The sequence below is a fragment of the Equus caballus genome, chromosome 10, assembly GCF_041296265.1.
Source record: "Equus caballus isolate H_3958 breed thoroughbred chromosome 10, TB-T2T, whole genome shotgun sequence".
Taxonomy (NCBI): Eukaryota; Metazoa; Chordata; class Mammalia; order Perissodactyla; family Equidae; genus Equus; species Equus caballus.
Window position 1 is genome coordinate 87,414,906 of NC_091693.1, and position 20,823 is coordinate 87,435,728.

At 46.6% G+C, this 20,823-nt stretch overlaps 1 protein-coding gene across 2 annotated transcripts in view; it reads right to left on the bottom strand.

The window, feature by feature from the left end:
- The window catches only part of SLC2A12 (solute carrier family 2 member 12), a 61,766-nt gene that overhangs the window by 31,292 nt on the left and 9,651 nt on the right, over window positions 1–20,823 (bottom strand). For both annotated transcript variants that reach the window (XR_011422254.1, XM_001504376.5), the window contains exon 2: window positions 10,807–12,147. Coding sequence is in view for 1 of the 2 variants with exons in the window: in XM_001504376.5 (XP_001504426.3) it covers window positions 10,807–12,147 (1,341 nt within the window). In the remaining variant the exon portion in view is untranslated. The remainder of the gene's footprint in view (window positions 1–10,806; window positions 12,148–20,823) is intronic.

Consider the following 20,823-nt stretch of genomic DNA (forward strand, 5'->3'; position numbering starts at 1 on the left):
TACTGTCTATTCTAAAAGATTTGGGTTCTCTAGGCTTGGAGTTCCTCTCTTCTACAATAACCCATTATCTGTGTAAGTGTCCTCTGGCCCTTCATGTTTCCCTGTGGATATCGGGGCTTGGAGAACTGACGCAAATGTCAATATTCTGGCTATTGCTATTGCTGTGAGTAACAAACTGTCCTTTGTCTCTGACCGAGGAGTCTTGTGTCTTTTGCCAACATCCATGATACTGTGACAAGCTAACTTGTTAGCTTGCAAGTGGGCTAAAATATCAGCCAGTTTATAGTTCTTGAGAGTTTGACTACTTGTTGCTATGATATGATTTTTCTGCAAAGATCTTGTATTGTTATTATTAACTTTGGACTGCCCATTCACATCTGACGGATTTAACAGGATTCTCAAGCCTGAGATAATCCACTGAAATATTTCTATAAGATCTAATGCTAATTAAGTAAACAAAAGCAACCCCAAAATTCCAGTTCAGATTTTCACTTATTTCTCTTAGGAAAACCACAAAAGAATTACCTCAAATCTCTTTTGTAAAGAGTCAAGTTTAAAAAAATTCAATTATTAAACCAAAGTAGGAATAATTATCCCATGATATAACTAATCGCAATTTTTTTTTTTTTTTAGGGGAAGAGCTGGGTCTCATATTTGGAGAAAACAATGGAAATTTGTAAATGAATGTTTTGTCTGATACCATAAATTTTTTTAAATGGCCTTAATTTTAGTAAATTTAAAACATCAACCTTCTTTAGTCATCAGATGAATTTGAGATGGCTCTGCATTCTCGATTGAGTTGCTTTATTCAGATATAATTTTGGTCAAATGTGCATGGGGTTCCACACAAACCATATTTATGTCTCATTCTCTAGATATTGACTCAGATTCGTACTAGAAGAGATCAGGATATATCAACCCCAGACTGAAGGACTCCCCTTTAATCACAGGAGAGAGTTCTAGAAACATCTCTTTTTTGGGGGAAGTTCTTGACTTATATAACAGATATTTATTGAGCCCCTTTTGTGGGCCAGGCCCTAGGCTAGGCTCAAGAATACAACAGCAGACAAGACAAAGTTTGTGTGCACCCAGGACATAGAGTCTAAATCGGCTGCACCAGTTTAGAAGAGTGGACATTTGAGTGTTTCTCAGCCTATATCACACCCCTCACCTTTCACTAAAGCCCCAGGATTTTCTGTGAAGCCTGTCAGGTTTCCTAGGAAGCTCTCTTGACTGTAGGCAATCCAGAATTGAACCATACTTCACAAATCTACTCTCTTTAGTGGTGACCCGACTAGAATGGTGTATAGAAGGGAGTAGAGGAGGACCCCGGCATCCCAATTCAGCACAGGACTATGGAGGGCTTCCTGGGTGTCCTCACCTGGCTGAGGCATAATGCCTGCTGAAGTCAGTGCTGGCATGATCAGAACCATTCATCTCACGTCTAGACCAGGACCAGACATTTAAGAGCACTAATCACCAAGTGTACAGAGTCCATGCTGTAGGCCAGGCACTGTAATAGGCACACTTTCTACAGATGGCTTCACTCAACCTCTGTGAAGTCGACAGTGTGGTCCCATCTCCCCTATAAGGAAACGCACGCCTGGAGAAATTAACTGACTTGCCCCAAGTCCTACACCGTGGAGCAGGGATTCGAGGCCAGGCAGTCTGATGCCACAGCCTGGTCCGAATTCAAACCCTGCATTGTACGGCCTCAACAGACATTCTTGCTGTTCTTCTAAACCTTCAAGCTCACGTCCCCCTCAAGGCCACGTGATCCGCCGTTATTGCTGCTTAAAACTCCCCCCTCCCAGATCTTCACACTGCTTTCTTCCTACAAGCCTGGGCCAAATGTCACCACCCCAGAAAGGCCTTCTGTGGCCGTCCTACCTGGAATAACCCTCCTCCAACCGTGCTCTTTCACATCCTTCTTTATTACCCTTCCCTCCACCACGGTGTTAACACTTCTCCTCTGAGGTTGTAGTATGCATTATTCGTTTTCTGGCTTATTGCCCATCCTCAACACTAGCTCCATGGGGACGGGCTGTGGATCTGGCTTATCCATCCCTGAATATCAATAGCAATGCACACACGCTGGATGGGAGTGAGTCAGTGAATCACCTCCTCTTTCTCCCCCTCTTCTCTTCTTGGTCACTCCAGGATGCTTTCTTGCTGGAACTCCTGCCTATCTGGTAGAAGAGATTGGGGGCGGTGATTTGGTGTCACCTGTCATTCAGTCTTCAGTGAAAGGCTCCGCTTGAATGTGTGAGAACAAAGGTAGTTAAAGGATTACAGTCACAGCCTCATTACTGAACTTAACGAGTGACCTTGGACAAATTCCTTCTGTCTGCTCATCATGAAAAGATATTAATCACGAGATGGAAGAGGAGGTGAATTAATTAATTTATGGACACAGGAATTTGGGGATTAAAACAAAGCCCAAATAATTATTGTGAAAAGAATAGCCACACACATTTTTCTGAGTTACAGTGGCTATTTTAAGCAGAGCTGGGTTTGTACACAACTAACGCCTCAAATGAACTCATGAGAGAATAACTTTATGCCGTGGGTTTGGGCTCCTCTCTGCTTCACTTTTGAAGCATGAGTCAAAGAGAAATCTTCATGTGGCTCTCTGTCCTCAATGCCAGGAATCTTTGGTTCTACTCTGAAGCTTGAGCCATGACAGAAAAACGTTCAGCTATTCAAGGGAGCTAAAATGATGCCCAGAACCGCCCCAGAAACATATTGGAGGGTGAGGTTGAGATTCCAAACATATTTTAAAGTGAAGGATGAGGTATGGAAAACAGAACGTTTAGTCGAAGTCTCCAGTAGAAGCAGTGGAGTGTTTATCCTGATTATTTGACGGAAGAGCTCTAGTCTTAGTTACAGAGAAACAGAGGGAGAGGCTCTTAACTTCTTTTGGACCAGGAACCTCTTCAGCAGGCTGGTGAAGCCTGCGGATTCCTTCTTAGAATAATATTTTAAATGCATAAAATAAAATACATAAGATTACTTGGTACCAAATTTATGCCCTCTCCTGAATCCTAGATGCTAGAGTAACCCCCTTATTTTGCAATTAGAGAAACAGAAGACCAGAAGGCAAAACAATGCAGGACACACACTTTAACCTAAAAATAGAAACACTTTTCTGGCAGAAGTAAACCATGCTGGGATGTAATGTAATTAAGGAATTTTGTTCTAAGTCAACCTGTATTTAAGAAGTTTTAATAAGGAGGCTTAATCCTACTTCCAATTTTACTTTAGAACAGCAAGTACTTTTCCTTTATACCTCTGTTGACACAGGATTTGCTTCTATTACAAGGAATAAACTCTCTAATTGAAAGACCTGAGCGGTAATCACATCAGATTAATAAGTTTTATGATGCATTCAAGATCTGGTATGAGAACCTTTTTCCTACTAAAAACCTTCTTTAAATTCCGACTGGTTCACACAGTTGACACCAATGCCCTAGAATGCAGTCTTGGTAATCAAATTGGAATTCCTATGGTATGTTTTCTTTAGAAAAGAAAAATAAACTACAACATGAATATGGACATAAATGATTGACTCTCAGCAAGAAAGAAAAAGACAATTATTCAGATCCCTTCTGAAAATCCTAGGAGAATTGATAGCCTCAGACCATGGATGTGAAATGACTTCTTGTTCTCCTTAGAGAGGGCGGTTCGGGACTGGGTCTCAGACTGCGTGCCTCCCAGCCGCAGGTGTGAACCCAGCTCAGTCCTTGGAACTGCAATTATAAGTTGGAGAAACCAGGAGATGAAGGGTTATTTCCCTTTCCTGTGCCTAAATCTCTTTCAACCCTGAGATTCCCTGTCTCACTAGCATTGCTTTTGGTCTAAGAAACCTTGAAAGGACTCTCTTCTCCATGTTGTAGCAAAAACCAGAGGTGTCTAAAAAAAATCTGGGACTATTTTCAGACACTTTATGTCCAAAATTCCCACATAACTATGACTTAACAAAGAAAAGTCCTAACTGCCTCCCATTACCTGTTTCTGAGCATTAATAACTTCCCTGCCCCCTTTCCTACAGGCAAAACCAGAAAGAGAGCTTTAGAAATCACGTCCAAGTGATGGAATGTTCTGCAAAAAACCTCATGATGGTGTCTGGCAGGAAGAGGAGTTTCTGTGGCAGCCCGACGTTTCTAGTTCACTCGGTACTTAGCCTGCCCACTGGAGAGCTTGCCACGAGTGAAGAAGCACACTTTGGGATCTTTCCTGGATCTGCATCTTAGTTCTAAAGTCCTCCTCCCCTGCCCCCTGTAGAAACAGCTGTATCCCCACATGGTTTTCAAACAGACTGATGTGGTGCTCAGGCAAAGGGAGTCAAGGAAAAAATACGAGATGTTGTTTCTTTCCTCAAAGAGCTTACAATCTAGTAACCGTATTCTGGTTAATCAGCCAAAACGAACGTACGGAAGCAATATGCTGAATCCTTAAGGACTAGGTTGTGTTATCTCACTGTGACTTCCACGTATATCCCACTCTGTAGCATCCGAAATATGCAGGAGCTCACCTGCTCACCTACACCGAGATAGGACAGGTGTGATGATGCCCAATTCACAGATTAGACCCAGCTTCAGAGAGGATCAGTGACTTGAAGATCACACAGCCAGTAGGTAGAAGAGCTGGGATTAGAACCCAGGTTTTCCGATTTTAAATTCAGCTCTTTATAGGCCAGAACTGAACTACCCTATGCCAGAAATACACTAGCAGCTCGTACACACAGAGATCTCTAAGACATGGAGTGAAGTCACGGAGGAGGTAAGACTTCCATTGAGCTCTAAACACAGGAAGAATGTGGGTGAGTAGAGGGGCAGGAAGAGACCACAACTAGGGCTTTGTGACTCTTGGCTTGGGGTGGAGCAGAGGGAGATAAAGAAGCCCAGAGGGGTCAAGTGTCACCTCCTTGCACAGCACCAAAGGGCATCGTTCATTGGTATTCCACGCAGGGTCTCTATGCACTTCTCTATGAATGGTGGCCCTGGAACACAACTCCACAGACTACAATGTAAATGGTGCCCCCCAGAGTTGTGCAGATGCCCTGATAGAGTTGGGTGAGATGATGGAGGGCCTTGAACATCACAGTTTTTCCCTCACAGGTGGGTGGTATGGTGGCGGGAAGAGCATGGAATGAGGCTTCTGCTGTCTGTGGCTCTAGGCTTGAATTGTGTGAACACAATCTCTCAGAGCTTTTTGTTTCTTGTCTATAAAAGGAAAGTATTGGACTAGATAATTTCTAGTCTCCTTTTCATCTTGAAAGGCATCTGACCTCTCTGATGTGGTGGCAGCTAGGATGCCATGGAAGATTTGTGAGCATTGGTGACATGAGGAGCACGGTATTTAAGGAATATTGGTATGGAGGATGGATGGGCGTGAGAAGGGCCTGGAACGGAAGAGAAGTACAGGAAGGGTCTCCAGTAATCCAGGAATGAGAGCATGAGGGGTAGACTAAGAGGGCGGAAATGAGGAGGAAAGGAGAGACACACAAGCCATTTGTGAGGGAAAATCCAAGGGCATTTGGTCGTTGACTGGGTTGGAAGAAGGCCACAGAGCATCAGAGCTGAGAGACTGGCAGCATGCCTGCCCCAGGAAAAAGAAAGGGACGTTCCAAGGGGTCGGGGAAAGAATTCAACATTGGGCTCCTTGTGTTTGGCTGACAGTGAAGCATCGGCGTGGAAAAGTCTAGTACTCGATGGGATAAAAGGAACTAGAAATTGCTTGAGACCGTAGAACTGGAGATAAGTGGGAGTCGTCAGCTCAAGGGAGATAATTAACGTTCCTGAGAAGATAAATATGAAAGCTTTTATAATGCATTAGCGAGAGAGTGGTTTCTGCTTTTATGGCTAAAGAAACAAAACCCAAGAGACATTAATGAAATGACCTCACCTCTTTTTTGGAATTGGATGGAATGGAAGCTAGTCACGTATTTTAACAATTAATGTTGTCATTAAAAGAAAGGAATGTCTATCACAGCGATTGACAGAATACAGGGCCCTTGACCTTCTGAAATACTCTCTCTGTATTCACATCTATTCTCTCTCAGCCCAGAGTTTATGCCTCTGGTGGTTGTGTCCTGTGTCGATTTAGCGAAGCTGGAACGACCTTTACCAGCACTGCCTTCCTCTACTTCCGGGTGAGGGTCAGGAGGAAGAGACATTTGCGTGAGCCTTGGAAGCCCAAAGTGGCACCTCAGCCCTATGCTTGGGGGCTGGTGCAGGGCCCTAGACATCACTGCAGCTTGGACATCTTGTGGTCTGCTGGTTCTCCTTGTTGGCACGGCCAGAGGTCCTCCGACTTCTCCCAATAGCAGGCCAGGAACACTGTCAGGGACCTGTAGAGAAGGTCACCAGTTTTTCTGCAGGTGGCCTGTGTCATCAGAGTCTGTGTGATGAGAGACAGACGTGGGCTCCAGTTTCTTTGCACGATTCCAGTTTGTCCCAGAGGGGCTGTAGTCTTTGCGTCCCCCTGCTTGAGTCCAGCTGTCCTCCAGCCTGCCCTGCTGACCTGCAGAGATTTCAGGCCACAACCAGAGCAGAGGCAACAGCCTTCCACAGACTTCTTCACCAGCTTCCCTTTGTGGCTGTGAGTAGTGACTTTCTCCTCTTCCTCTGACCATCTCCCTACAGACTTTCACTTTCTCAGCGTCTCCCACAATCGCGTGAGGTCTAATCCCGGTAAGAAAGTCTTTATCCTGTATCCCTCACAGTGGCTGTGCTTCCCGGACAGATTGCTCACACTGTCTTGTAACCCAGGCCTCTCTGTGCGCAGCCTCCTTTAATTGACTGCACTTTGTGCATTTCACCTATTCCCAAAGGACCATTAGCTATCGGAAAAGGGTGATGAAATTTTAAAATGCATCTTAATATTTTTTAAATGCCATTATGACAGACTGAGAAGGAGTGTCAAAGCACTGGCCGCTACCTCTAGGCCTGCCCCTGGCAGCCTCTGGACTACACCTAGAGCAGCCCAGCTCCAGGTGTTAAGAGAGAAAGACACATCTTTCTTGTGGAAGCCATGGTTATTTTGGTCTTTGTTATAGCTGGGCTTCAATTCTAGCCAATATATACATTGAACATAATCAAGGTCAGTTATTCAAGTAAATGCACACCAAAAACCTGTACATTATTATCATTGTCCTCTTTTCTCCTGTAGCTCAGCCTTATACATGTACGTGTTCATGTACCCAGCAGAGCTTCAGAAAAAGAGAGACTGTCTGCGTCTTGAATAGAATGCAGCATGGCCCAGTTGATAGGCTCATGCAGTGGACAATGGCACACTATTCTCATTCATTCTGACTTCTAATGTATCCTCATGGAGAGGACTGAACCAAAAATCAACACTGAGTATCAACACCAACACAGGACTGCCTATTGTTTTGGATGAGGGATGAACGCTGAAGTCCAGAAGACAAAGAGGTTTTCACGTATTTGAGCAAGTCACTGACTTCTCTGAGAGTCAGTGTTGTCATTGTGAAGTTTGGTGAGCACCCTTTCTTCACAGGCTTGTCAGGACGGTAAGATGAAGTACTCCAAAATATGCAACGACTTCCTAGCACAGTATTTGACATAATAGGTGCCAATAAATATTAGTTGAATCTAAAGCTTAAGTTATATTTTGAAAGAATTAGTATAGAATACTATTTAAGGAATCCTAACGGGTAAATAACAAACAGCCTCCAATAATTTTTTCCAGAATCAGATGGAGTTTCCTGAAAAGGGGAGTCTCACTCTAATACAACAACGTCTCCAACGATGTGGAAGGACTGAGGGTTTGCAGTGTTTTTCAAAGTTACACAGAGACTAAAGAGAGAAGGGCAGCATGAGCCTGGGAGGCTCTGACCACGAACAGGCTGTTTCCAGAAGTTTAAGCCCAGTGTCTCTCGTTTTATAACATGTGCCGTGTCATCCTCTCTGTCAAACTGAAACGCTCTCTGAATTAAAACAAAGAGGGCATCCTCTTCCTTTTGCTAAGCTTTTCTTAGATTCTTAGTTGAGCCCTGATATTTTGAAAGACTGGCTCAAGAAAATTGATGTAAAAAGGAAATATTTTTAGTTTTATGATGAATACACAGAAAAAAGGTGCTGGCAAAGGAGATCAATGGGACAATAAACACCACGTGCAGTTTATCAGATGAGCACAACTTATTGCAGGAAAAAAACTAAGACAGAAAAGTTCACCAACAAGGTTACGTTGTTCCTGGGACAAGATGGCTCTCATAGCTCGCCCTCCTGATAGACTTCAAAGAGTTTCTGAAAATAAAATGTAAGACACTCGCTCCGATTTCATCAGCCTTGTCAGAGTAACCACATAAGCATTGCATGGAGTGCATGTTTGTCTCTCTCCTAAAATTTGTATGTTGAAACCCTAATTCCCAAGGTGATGGTACTTGGGGATGGGCCCTTTGGGAGGTAATTAGGTCATTGGGGTGAAGCCCCCATGATGAGATTAGTGCCCTTCTAAGAAGAGACTTGAAAGAGCTAGCTAGTACTCTCTCTCTCTCCTTTTCTCTTTCCCTCTGCCATGTGAGGACACAGCAAGAAGGTGGCCATCTACAAGCCAGGAAGCAGGCCCTCACCCAGAAGTGAATCTGCCAGTGCCTTGATCTTGGACTTCCCACCCCCCGAACTGTGGGAAATAAACGTTGGTTGTCTAAGCCACCCAGTCTTAGGTCATTTGTTACGGCAGCCCAGACTGACTGAGACAAGTATTTCACAGGTGTACACCCAAGATAACTGAATCCTGAAATACTGGTAGAAACCTGCTTCCACGTAACTGTTCATTAACGATAGTCTTTATCACTGTGATGTCTTAAAAAGCAGAGTCAGGGTCCAGAAACAAGTCAGAGAGGTCAGAGGTTGAGGTGCTGTAGTGTTCACTCTGTCTGCCCATGCACAGTCCCTTATGGCGAAATCTGTCTACTCATGGTGCCAGAGGAAGGGCCAGCTTCTGGTCATCCATGTTTTGGCCAAATCTTGGCCCAGCTGATTAGACTAGAATCAATACCTGTGAGTTGGCACAGCAAAGAGCAAAGTCAGTCAGATTCCCTCTCTTACTCTGGAATTTGAACAAATCATTATCTGGAGAATGATCTCACTTGGAAGCGGCAGCAGATGAAAATAAGAGGAAGCAGAGTCAGAGGAAAGGCCATTATCAGCCACGTGTAAGTCCAGTCATTAGTTAACTGAAATTAAGCAGGCCAAACCTGCTGGTTGCTGACCAGAAAGAAGCAGACACGAGGAATACAGCTCTCTCGACTGAAGTATAAGCTCCTTCAAGACAGGGACAGTGTCTGTCCTGTTCACGACCGTTTCCTCAGTGTTTAGCATAGTTCTCGGTCATGAAAAAATTAGTCACTCACCACATACCACCTGGATGAATAGTTAACGAGTTAATGGTGGATCACTTGAGCAAGCCCCAAAGTGACTTTCTTCCCAGAAATACTGTCCAGTTCCTAGCACCAGAAACCTACATTTGTCCAGGAGTTTCCTTCATCAACTTAACCTACGTCTTCTTCTTGCTCTTAACCTCCAACACTTCCCTTTGTTTAGGCAAGTTTGTTTGGTCCTTGATCTTTGTAAACAAAAGTTTCAGTACCAACTCTGTAAGAGAGAGGGAGAGAGGAAGGAAGAAAGACAGAGGGAGGGAGAGACTGAGGGGGGAGAGAGAGAGGGGAGAGCGGTGGGAGTTGAGGGTGGTAGAGAGAGATTAACCTGAAATTTTTTCTTTTGAGGAAGATTGGCCCTGAGCTAACACTTGTTGCCAATCTTCCTCTTTTATTTTTTCCCCTCCCCAAAGGCCCAGTGCATAGTTGTATATCCTAATCGTAAGTCCTTCTAGTTCTTCTGTGTGGGATGCTGCCACAGCACGGCTTGATGAGCAGTATAGGTCCACACCCAGGATGGGAACCCGTGAACTCCAGCCACTGAAGTAGAGCGTGCAAACTTAACCACTACACCCCCGGGACGGCCCCAGATCAACCCTACGTTCTAAACACTTCATTTCCTAGTGAGATGTACAAAAGACCCCTCACAACTTCCCTAAAGAGAGGTTTTGACCTTCAGTGTGAGGCTAGAAGTCTAGAGAACCACAACAAACAACCGATTATAGAGCCTTTGCTCAAGAGAAGTGTTTAAACTGTGTCGTGGGAGTAGACGAGCTACATCAAACAAACCACGTCGTAGCTCTCTCCCGGTAAACCGTATTGTGTCCCATGGGGGTAACTTGACTCCCCTCCTCCTGCTTAATAAGGTGCCCAGGGAGGTTATTCCACTATTTATGTAGACTTAAAGAAATAATGCCTCCTTCTTCCCAACTCATAATTCCCTTCTTCTTTATTATTGCTGGAACCCATCACTATTGTGTCTTGAAGAAAATTTAAACATTTGAATTTTTTCCTTCCACTTAGGAAGAAACTCAGGAGTGATATGGATAAAAATGTTATCCCAGTAAACTTTGCTTTCATAAAATAATATGTTCTCTTGGGCAATAAATGTGTTTCAAGGTCTGATTCATTGCCAATCAACTGGTGTTAAAGTATCCTCATACGACAGATAAGAGACTCTAATCCTTCGGGGGAATACGAGCCCGGCACGTGTCACAAAGCAGATACAAGCCAAGCATACTTTCCACATTAGCAGAGACGTCAGGTGACCAACGTCATCTCTGTCTTGCTTCTAGTCGTTCTGTATACGAGACTCCATAGCAGTAGGATGCTCTGACTGATCAAAAGAAATACATTAACATTCATAAGGGGAAGGGGGAAGGAATAAAGAATAAAATACTTACTTGGTCCTAGACCAATTGAAAAAGCAGCAACATAAACAAGCAAGCTGGCTAAGGACAGCCATTTCAAAAAAGCTGGGACGTCCTCTGGGTCTGTGACTAGCTGGCGTTCAGTCTGGCTCAGTCCAGCGTTTGGTAAGGATGCGGAGGTCATCTCCCTTCTCTTGTCCATGTCATTTCTCGTGGGCATTGGTGAGCTTCTGCTGGGGGACATGATCTCCTTAAAGGGCTCTCTAACAATGTCATTGCTGGCTGACAGGTTCCCTGGTCCATAAAACACAGACTCCTCCACGGACTGGTTGACAGGGCTATGGCTTCTGCAGATACTGGTGACATTCATGTGGATGTGGAGATTCACGATGCCCATGGTCACCAATGAAGCTGCCATCACAGAGGACCCGACACAGAGGAAGGTTTTGCTCCCCACGTGGTCCACAAAAAGAGTGGGCGGGATGGTACCGATGACCTTGACAACCCCGACCCCAGTGGAGGCGAGGCTAGCCGCCTCGTTGCTTTGGAAGCCAACGGACTTCAAAACAGTCGATGCATAGAATAATATATTTGGCTGGCCGGTGATTTGTACAAAAAACACCAGTGTTAGGCCTATCATTATTCGGGTCCTCATGTTGTCCTTGGAACGAAACAGATCCCAAAAACTGTACTGATATTCATCTTTCAGGGAAGACTTGATCACCGTGAGTTCCTCCGTTGTATCTGAGATGGCTCTCAACCTCCTGAGAACGTGGCTAGCAGCTTCCTCGTGTCCTCTCATCACCAGAAACCGGGGACTCGGAGGAAGAAAGTACATGGCGATCGCCTGTAGAAATCCCAAGGGAATGACGAGGCCGAACATGTACTTCCAGCCCTGGGAAACGCTGGCGAAGGCGTAATTGGAAACGTAGGCAAACAGAATGCCAATGACAACCATCAGCTCGTTCAGTGACACAAGAAGGCCTCTTCTGTGCTGCGGGGCAATCTCCGCGATGTACACACAAGTGGCGATGGAAGAGAGGGAGATGGACACCCCTATAGCAATGCGGCCCACGAGAAGAACGGGGTACGACAGACTGAGGATCAGGACCAGGCTTCCGAGCCCGAGGAGGCAGGACGACAGGATGATGGCAGCCCTTCTGCCAAACCTGTCAATCAGGACCCCTCCAGTGAGCGAGGCCAGCAAGGCTCCGATGAGCAGGGAGCTCACCACCATTTCCTGCTCGTGGCAGGTCAGCGCCAACAAGGTCCGTATCTGGAGAAGAGCCCCGGAGATGAGCCCAAGTTCATAGCCCATGAGGAGGCCACTGACGGCAGCAGTGACAGCCGACAGGAGGGTGAACAGGCCACAACCTGCGAGCAGAGAGGAGAGACGGGGTCAGTTCTGAGCTGTGACTTTAAACACCTTGTGTCTGAATGGAGACCAGACCTCGTACAAGTGAGTTTTTCATAGCACGGAGTCTAAAAACACACATGGTTATAGTAAGATACTGTACTAACCCAACATGATTAGATATGGAAGGAAAAGTCCTTTTCATTTTTGGGAGGAGAGGGGCGGAGAAATCTAGAAAGTCATTTCCTTCTATTTCTGATGTTAATGTTGTTTTTAGTTTTGAGCAGACAGCCATGAAGATGGGCAGATGACAGATGCTGAAGACAGAACAAGCAGCAGTACTGTTTGGGTGCTGCCTGGCACTGGATCCCAGTGGTGTAGTGGTTAAGTTTGGGTACTCTACTTTGGCAGCCCAAGTTCACATGTTCAGATCCCGGGTGTGGACATACACACCACTCATCAAGCCATGCTGTGGCAGCATCCCATGTGCAAAATAGAGGAAGATTGCCACAGATGTTAGCTCAGGGCCAATCTTCCTCACCAAAACCAAAAGAAAGAAAGAAAGAAAAGGAAAAAGAAAGAAATCCCAATAATCCTGATAGCAGCTCCTCTGGTCCCACTGCAGTGCCCTGTGGGCAAAGCCCAGAGGGCAGGGGCCTCCAGAAGTGCTGCAGGCTCCCACCACGTAACCTGGGGAGATAATTTTTGGTGACAGCTACACAAGTGTATGTTATATGTTTGTAATTTATCAAAACAAAAACAAAACAGAACAGGAGGTAGCCGAGGGAAGAGCCGTTTCCAAGGCCTGCCTGAGGACAGGAGCGCTCCAGCAGGGGACGCCAATGCACCCCGTGTCGGGCAGCATGAGCCTGGAGAGGTGAGTGAGACAGGGCATCCAGTGCGTGTGGGTGGGGACAGAGGGGACGCTTCCCGCAGGGCCTGACAGGTCACAATGACAATTTGTTCTGGTATTCCAAGTCGTGGGTCGTGTCACGTGAGCGGGAGAGGGTCCTGCCACCATGAGATTTGCCGCCATGTGGAGCCCCGTCTGGTGGTCGGGAGGAGTTGGCTGCCTTAGTCTCGACAAGCAACGATGCTACCTTAGATGCAGGCGTGACGAGTGCAACTGAAGACAAGCAGAGGGATTCACAAGTTAATTCGGAGGTAAAACGGCTACGCCAGCTCATGAATTGGAGTCGGAGGGTAAGGAGGTAGGTCAGAACCCACGGTGATTCCATGGTCTGAGCCATTGGTTGGGTGATTTTACAGCATTCAATGCCCTGATCCAGGCCTCTGTGCCACACAGCGCACCATACTGACCCTAGGGAGACTGGAGGAGGACCGACCATGGTGGGGGTAAAGGAGGAACGGAAATCAGAGGTTCCACTGAAGACTTACGAAATGTCTTATTTGTTTTGCCTGTAAGACATTCAGATAACAACGTCCAGGAGGGGCCTGGGTGTGCAGATTTGGAGCCTAAGAGGCAGGTCAGGGCTGGAGATGTGTATTTGGGCTTCAGTAGCATATGCTCGGTCTTGAAGGCCACGGGCGTGGATGAGGTCACCGAGGGAGAGAGAGTGGAGAATGAGCAGCGGGACCAGGATGGGCCTGGGAACCCCAGCAGTAAGAAGAGCAGCAGAGCTGAGATGTGTGTGAAATGGACTAGAAGCATGCGCTTGCGCACGCGATTATCCCAGGCGGAGCTAAGGCTGTTTAACTGGTCGGGGGTCTGCTTTAAAATGCTATTCAGCTCTAGTGAAATGAGCAGGTCAAACAAAGCTGATCTAAATCCCTTCCCACCATAAATATCCAAGGTATTTAAACCTCTGGGATCCTGGTGGCATATGAAAAGCAGGAAAGTCCAAAAAATAAATAAAAGGAGGATTGAGTATTTAGATGGAGGAGCCAATAAAAATGCAATAATCAGCAACAAAACCAAACTAATTGATGAACACTGCAAACACAAACCATTACATTGAAATTAAGTGGGCAATTTATCCAGCTGATCAGAAAACAAATATTTAGCCCCGTTCCACACAGGCATCTTCCTGGGTACCGAGGGCTATATATACAGCAATGAAACAAAACAGGTGTGGTCTTTGCCCCTCAGGAAACTTAACATTTTGGTGATATCTCTATGTTTTGTTATTTATTATGCACTGTTTTAATTTTTACGGCAAAATGACTCTAAAGCGTTCTCTTACAGTTTCTCTCATGTCCTCAGTTTCCACATATTCTTTTTCCCAGGTCATCTTAAAATCAGTAACAACAAATTCCTCCACCACAAGGAGAGTTAGGTCAAATTCTCACATTTGGATAAGAATATTGTATTGCTTGTCTGCACTTGTCATTGTTCATTTTTTCTATGTCTGACGTGTTGATTGTGCGTTTTGACAATTGGTCTCGATATTCAGGCTGGAGAACTAAGTGACTTTGGAGAAAGAAACACTTGGGAGGCAGACTGAGTGAGGCCCCCAGAAAGGGGTTTCGAGTGACAGAGGGCAGCGTAGGACACTGAGTGGAGGATGTGGGGCATAGATGCCAGAACCGCTTGCGTAGCAGGAGGTTGTCCTCGCCACCTTGGCCTTCTCCTTCACCTTCCGTGTTTTCCTTTTCGTTAGATGGGAAACAGAGCTTCCTCACAAAAGGAAAGACCCCGTGAGATACAAGAGTCCCTTCCTTTGCAGCTCCATCATCCTACTTCAGAGAGAGTCTGAGGTGGTGAGTTGAGGAAGAGCGGGGAGACGGGCGAGGGAAGCCATGAAGCCAGCTCCTCACAGTCTAGGGCAGTCCCTCGTGACAGAAGAATGATCTGGCTCCTTCTCCTGCTTTCTGGACTTAGTTTCATGTGCCTAGTCCTTTCAGCCTGGATTCATAGGACACTGACAAATTGGGATGTGTGCAAAGGGTCTGCAGACCATGCCAGTTTGTCAATGTCCCTCTCGAGACTCATGTGCCTAGTCCTTTTAGCCTGGGTTCATAGGACACTGACAAATTGGGATGTGTGCAAAGGGTCTGCAGACCATGCCAGTTTGTCAATGTCCCTCTCGAGACTCAGCATCTAGCACTGAGTATAATTCTTCAGAGACGTAATAAATTTTTTTCCATAAGAATTGGTAAAATTTTTTTTTTAAATTGCAATTAAAAAAATTTATATATCATATTATATCTATCTACCTACCTACCTACCTATCTATCTAGGGAATTTGCTTTTAAAAGCTTAAAAAGTTCACTAGAATATTCCATGACCCTATTCCCACGTGGGGGCATAGCGATGTGGGTTACATGCTATAGAATTAAGCCAAGGTCCTCACTGTTTGTCTAAATTCTACTTGAAGGGCATATCGTCCCCATTATATGCCTTGAGGATACTGCCCAAAACTCACTTCCCTGCTCATCTCACAGCTGCGACTATGATGGCTGAAGGCCCACGTGATCCTCAAGCTGCCCACCCGGGATGCTGAATTCTAATCCGGTGTGGAAGGCTAGTCCCTAAGGCTCCCAAGGTCGCAGCCCTGTGACCCTGGGACTTCCACCACAGGAAATGTTCCTGGCGCTATTTTACGGTATAAAACAACAGAGAGAGAGATAAACAGCGGGCTTTTCCTGTGTCTGCTTTCTGGTTGATGATGATAGAAGCAAGATGTCATCCTACAGATACTAGGAAGTACAACTTTGCCAAGAAATCTGGCAGGGAACAGGAGGAAAGAGAGAAGACACGGCAGGAAGGTGGGGTTTGTGGATGGGAGAGCCTGGGGCAGCTGGGTGGACTGAGGAAAAGCAGCCCGTGCGGAAGGAGAGGGCAGGTAAGGAATCGCAATTAGTTTCTTTTCTAAAAACACGCAGCCCTGAGGTCCAACAGTCTGCACTTAACATTCGTGATGAGGGTCAGCATCTCCAGCCATTTCACTCAGGCCCTTGCTTCATAGGGGCCCTTCCTTTACATCCGTTTTCCCCAAAAGCATCAAAGGGAACTCTCAGCCTTTCGTGGACAACACACAGTGGTGGCGTTCTGGAGACTTACAGCTGGTACCCACAGGCTGCCGGGTTGCTGCCTCTGTGTCTGGCTGCTTTGCTACCAGACCAGCAGTGTTCCTTTTGATGCAAAGATGCTTCTTTAATAAGGCAATAAAATAAAACTGGTCCTAGGGATCACAACCAAGGGGCCTTATGCAAATGAGCACTGAGACCCTCAGGGAGGGCACAAAGGACAGGCAGCCCCATAGCGCGAGAGTCTGCACGGCCACCACAACAATGGCTGCATTGTCCGCGCTTGCGGAGACTCAGATGACACCACAGCTGGAACAGGCCCCCACACGAGACGCTCGCTTCTCACAATATTTGCCTTTCTGCCTGCCTTCTCCTTTCTTCTCCGTATGCCTGTTACAGCGTGTTTACCTAAGGGACACGCAGAAAACCCTCCCCGGCCGACCAAACCCTACCAGTCTGAAAAGTGGGCACACACAGGTCTTCTTTCTTGGCCGGCAGCCAGGTGATTGTCTAGCTTGACCGACTGGGAATGCCTCTCAAATTTAAAAGGCCCTGACTTTATGCTTTGCACGAGAAAAACTTGCAAATGGCCTTGCCCTTGTGGTCTCCCCTTTCTCTGCCCCTTCTCCTCGGACACCTTAAATCCCCATCCATTCTTCAGGAGTCATCTCAAGTGCCGCCTCCCCTGTGAAGCCCACCCTGCTCCGCCTCGTGCTGCCCTCATGCCCCCCCTCAGCCAGCTGTGCCCCCACTGTGTGCACAGTGTGTCCTTTCAGAGCGTCTGACACATCGTAAGGGCCTCATTTATGCACTTGTTTGTCTTCCCCTCTTAGACTAGGAGCTCCTCCAAAGTGAGAACCTGCTTTCCTTATGCTGTCTCTGTACTCTCACCTCTCATCTCATCTCGAGCACCAGGGAAATGCTCCGTGAATGTTTGTTTTGAGTGAATGAATGAATGAATGAATGATGACAGCACTCTTGAACACTGATCCTTGGTGGTCCCCTCCCACAGCTCCGTCAGCAGACTGAGGTTGACCCCCAGTATACCGTAATGGTTAGCATACGGAACTTCGTATTCACAGAATGCTTAGCACACTCAGCATTTCTTCAAAGCTCTCAGCACCATTATAAGCCTGTTAATACAGCACCGTTGCGGAGGCCACATGGTGTTTCACGGCTCTAGACGCCAGCTGTGTGTGTGGCCTTGGCCTCTAGTCCTCAACCCTGCAGTTAGCAGTCCCCTTTCAGCTGACCCACTGCAGTCAGATCCCACTGTGGTCTCCAGGCACCATTCTGGACCCCTCGCTGTTTCTGGAAAATGCTGCACGCTTTCCCAGGCTTGTGCTGTTCTTCATGCTGTCCCCCTCACGGCAGGTCCTCCTTCCTCCACAGCCGAGGCAGACCCTACTCATCTTCAAAGATCAGCTCTAACGTCCCCTCCTCTCCAAAACCTTCCCAGACTCCCTCTCTTTGGTTCGCATTGATCTCTCTCCTCTCTCTTGCCTTTGGTCCCTGGCCTTATAGCATCCTCGATTGCGTTTAGTTACGCCTGCCTCCTGCCCTATACGGGGAGCGTTGGGAGCAGGGCTGTCCGTGTCAGGGGGGCCCACCCGTGCCTGGCAGAGAGCTCAGGAGGTTACTGGATGCCCCAGAAGGCAGAGCGCTGGCTTCAGCAGAAAGCCCCTCACAACCTCACAGAGGGCACGTCCCATGGGGAACTGAGGTGTGGTGTCTCCGACGGCGGCCAGAGGTCCCAGATGCTGCCTCCAGGCCCTGGACCACACATGGTGCCTCCGCGGTGGGAAATACGGCGCACCATCCTTCGTCTAACCGCTAGCCCCCTCCCGACCCCGGTCCTCCCTTTGACATACAGAGGAGCCAGAAGCAGGAACCTTGGCCTCCCTCTATACCTGCTAGCACTTGACCTTTCTGGGACAAAAAGATAGGAATTTTGCTGTCTTTCTTTTTATCTTTCCAACCGCAGGTTTGACTCAGCAGTACTTTCACAGACACGCTTTGAAGGCTGAAGCTATTCTGCCAGCCACGGGGGTGTGAAGCAGGGACACTGTTGATGTCCCATGTCAGTGCCACCTGCCCCCAGTTCTGTTGGCAGCTCTTCTTTCTGCTGGTGGCATGCATGCCCTTCAGTCTTTTCTTTCTTCTCTTCCCTCCTTCAAGGTGCAACTTTCACCGGGATAAATCCAGGGGTCTGTTTCTTCTACATTTTTCTGCCGCTCGTTGAGTTCTTCTTCTACTCAGAGAAGATTTCTTCTAGTATTTTGGGTTTTCCCTCTCATTTGTTTCGGAGTAATTATTTACATATCAGTTATTTATATTGATTTCCTCTCTCATGCCCATCTTCTTGTCCTTTTTATGTGCATCCTAGAATACCTTCTCATATTCATCCTGTGCATCACAGATGTCAGATAAGCTTCTGCTCTTGTGTTCCAGCCTCCTCATCCTCCTTCCAAGTCGTACGTGATCTCTTTGCATCTTTGTTCTCAGGTAGCTCCATCTTCACCTCCGTTTTCTCTTGCCATTGGATGTTGTCCTACAGCTCTTTTTTAGCAGACTCCACTTAAAAAAAATTATAGACAGAAATTGGACGCTTTCCAAAATTTATATATGTTTCCTGTAAAAAGAAATCTTAAAATGCATGCTTTGCCCTTGTATTTAAAACATAATTGCCGGGGCCAGCCTGGTGGCATAGTGGTAAAGTTTGTGTGCTCCACTTCGGCAGCCCGGGGTTCATGGGTTTGGATCCTGGGTGCAGACCTACACACCGCTCACCAAACCATGCTGTGGCGGCATCCCACATACAAAATAGAGGAAGACTGACACAGATGTTAGGTCAGGGCCAATGTTCCTCACCAAAAAAACAGTAAAATAAAAAAATAAAATAAAATGTACTTGCCAATAACCAGATTTGCTGCATTCTCTTAACCCAGCCCCCAAATCAGTTACAATATTTTTGAATGGAAGAAACCAAAAACCTAAAAAATAAAGGCTTAAAACATCGTGGCATTTATTGTTTACTTAGCAAGAGGTTGAGCTGAGAGTCTCTGAGGATTCACATTCTATCCATGCTTCTGCTTCTGCCTCCTCAGAGGGCTGGCTTTTGGCCCTGACCTGTCATCCTGCGTGCAAAGTGGCTGCCACAGCTCCAGGCAGAAGATTCTTTCACAGTCAGATTCAAAGGCAAGAGACTATATTCAGAGAAGGCTAAGGGCAAAGCCTCTCCTTTTCTCAGGAGCGAACTTTCCAGAAGCACCTAGGAAGATGATGGGGTTCAGGATATGCTACCCCAAAATATGACACCTTGGCATATCGAATAATTTAAGCTGAAGGAGTTCGAGAAAATGGCAGAAGCAGGAGGTCCCTCTGACCTCGCCCTGCCCTTCTGCCCTGAAGCAGGTCATGAGACCCTCATGTGGGAGGCGTCCGCTCTGTACCCTGAGGAAAAGAACCACCTTATCTCCGAATAGGAAGGGACAGGGACGCCAAGAGGAATCTGAACAAACAAGCCTTGCTAAGTGTGTCCTGGCTTACCACACTCGCCTCGTCCTCCTTGACCTGTCATATTCTACTTGCCTCTTCACTCTCCATCAAATCCAGCAAAAAAATACTCAGCTTTAACCCTTTCTTTGGGTCTTCATTGCCTGTTGAAGCATCTCATGTCATCTAAAACTTAAATAAATTTGGGTGCTTTTCTGCTGTTAATCTATTTTGCTGGTTGAATTTTCTGACCCAGCCAGGGGCCCCAATTGAGCTGAGGACATTTCTCCTCCCCTCCAAAGATGCACCCCGATGTCTCTCTGACCAGAACCAGGGTTCCATGGTCAAATCTGGCTGCAAGAGAGACTGAGAGGAAGGTGTCTGAATCTTTTAGATCTCCTGATATGAAAGGCAGAAAATCAGAAGGGAGGTGGACTAGCTATCGGGTTTTCGGTGTCTCACGCACCTTGTTCCAGTTACCCGGTTGCAGCTGGAAACTCCTCTTGGTTAGACCTGGGGGAGCAACTGATGTGTAGCTGCGAACCAACTTCCTGACGGCTGGGAGTGACTTTTCTGGTGAGGCTCCATTGGACTGAGAAAAGGATTCTTTTTGGTCCCCTGACTATGAAGAAGGGATATTATTCCTGCATTAGTTAAAGCAGTCTGTAGTTCTTTGCTTGTCAAAAACAGTACATACAGGGGCTGGCCCTGTGGCTGAGTGGTTAAAGTTCTGTGTGCTCTACTTTAGTGATCCTCACTCATGGGTTCGAATCCTGGGCGCAGATCTACACCACTCATCAGCCGTGCTGTGGCAGTGACCCACATACAAAATAGAGGAAGATTGGCATAGATGTTAGCTCAGGGCAAATCTTCCTCAGCAAAAAACAAACAAACAAACAAAAAGACCAACAAAAAACCAACAAAACAGTACATACAAAACTACAACTTCTAGAATGCACCATTCTAGTGGCTCCTCTAGGATTTTCCCCTTCTTAACACTGATTTCATATTCAAGAATACAAGCCACTGTCTTTTCTAACTCGCCCAGAGTTGCTGAAATCCTGGAAACTAGCCTCTAAAAGATGGAGAAAGAGACGTGCTGATGACGGGATGGGATGGGAAGAAGCAGGATGTGGAGAAGACCTTCCGACGCTGTGCAAGAGCAGCTCCAGGGCTCTGTGGAGACGTCTTCCTTCCCCGGGTTGGTGACA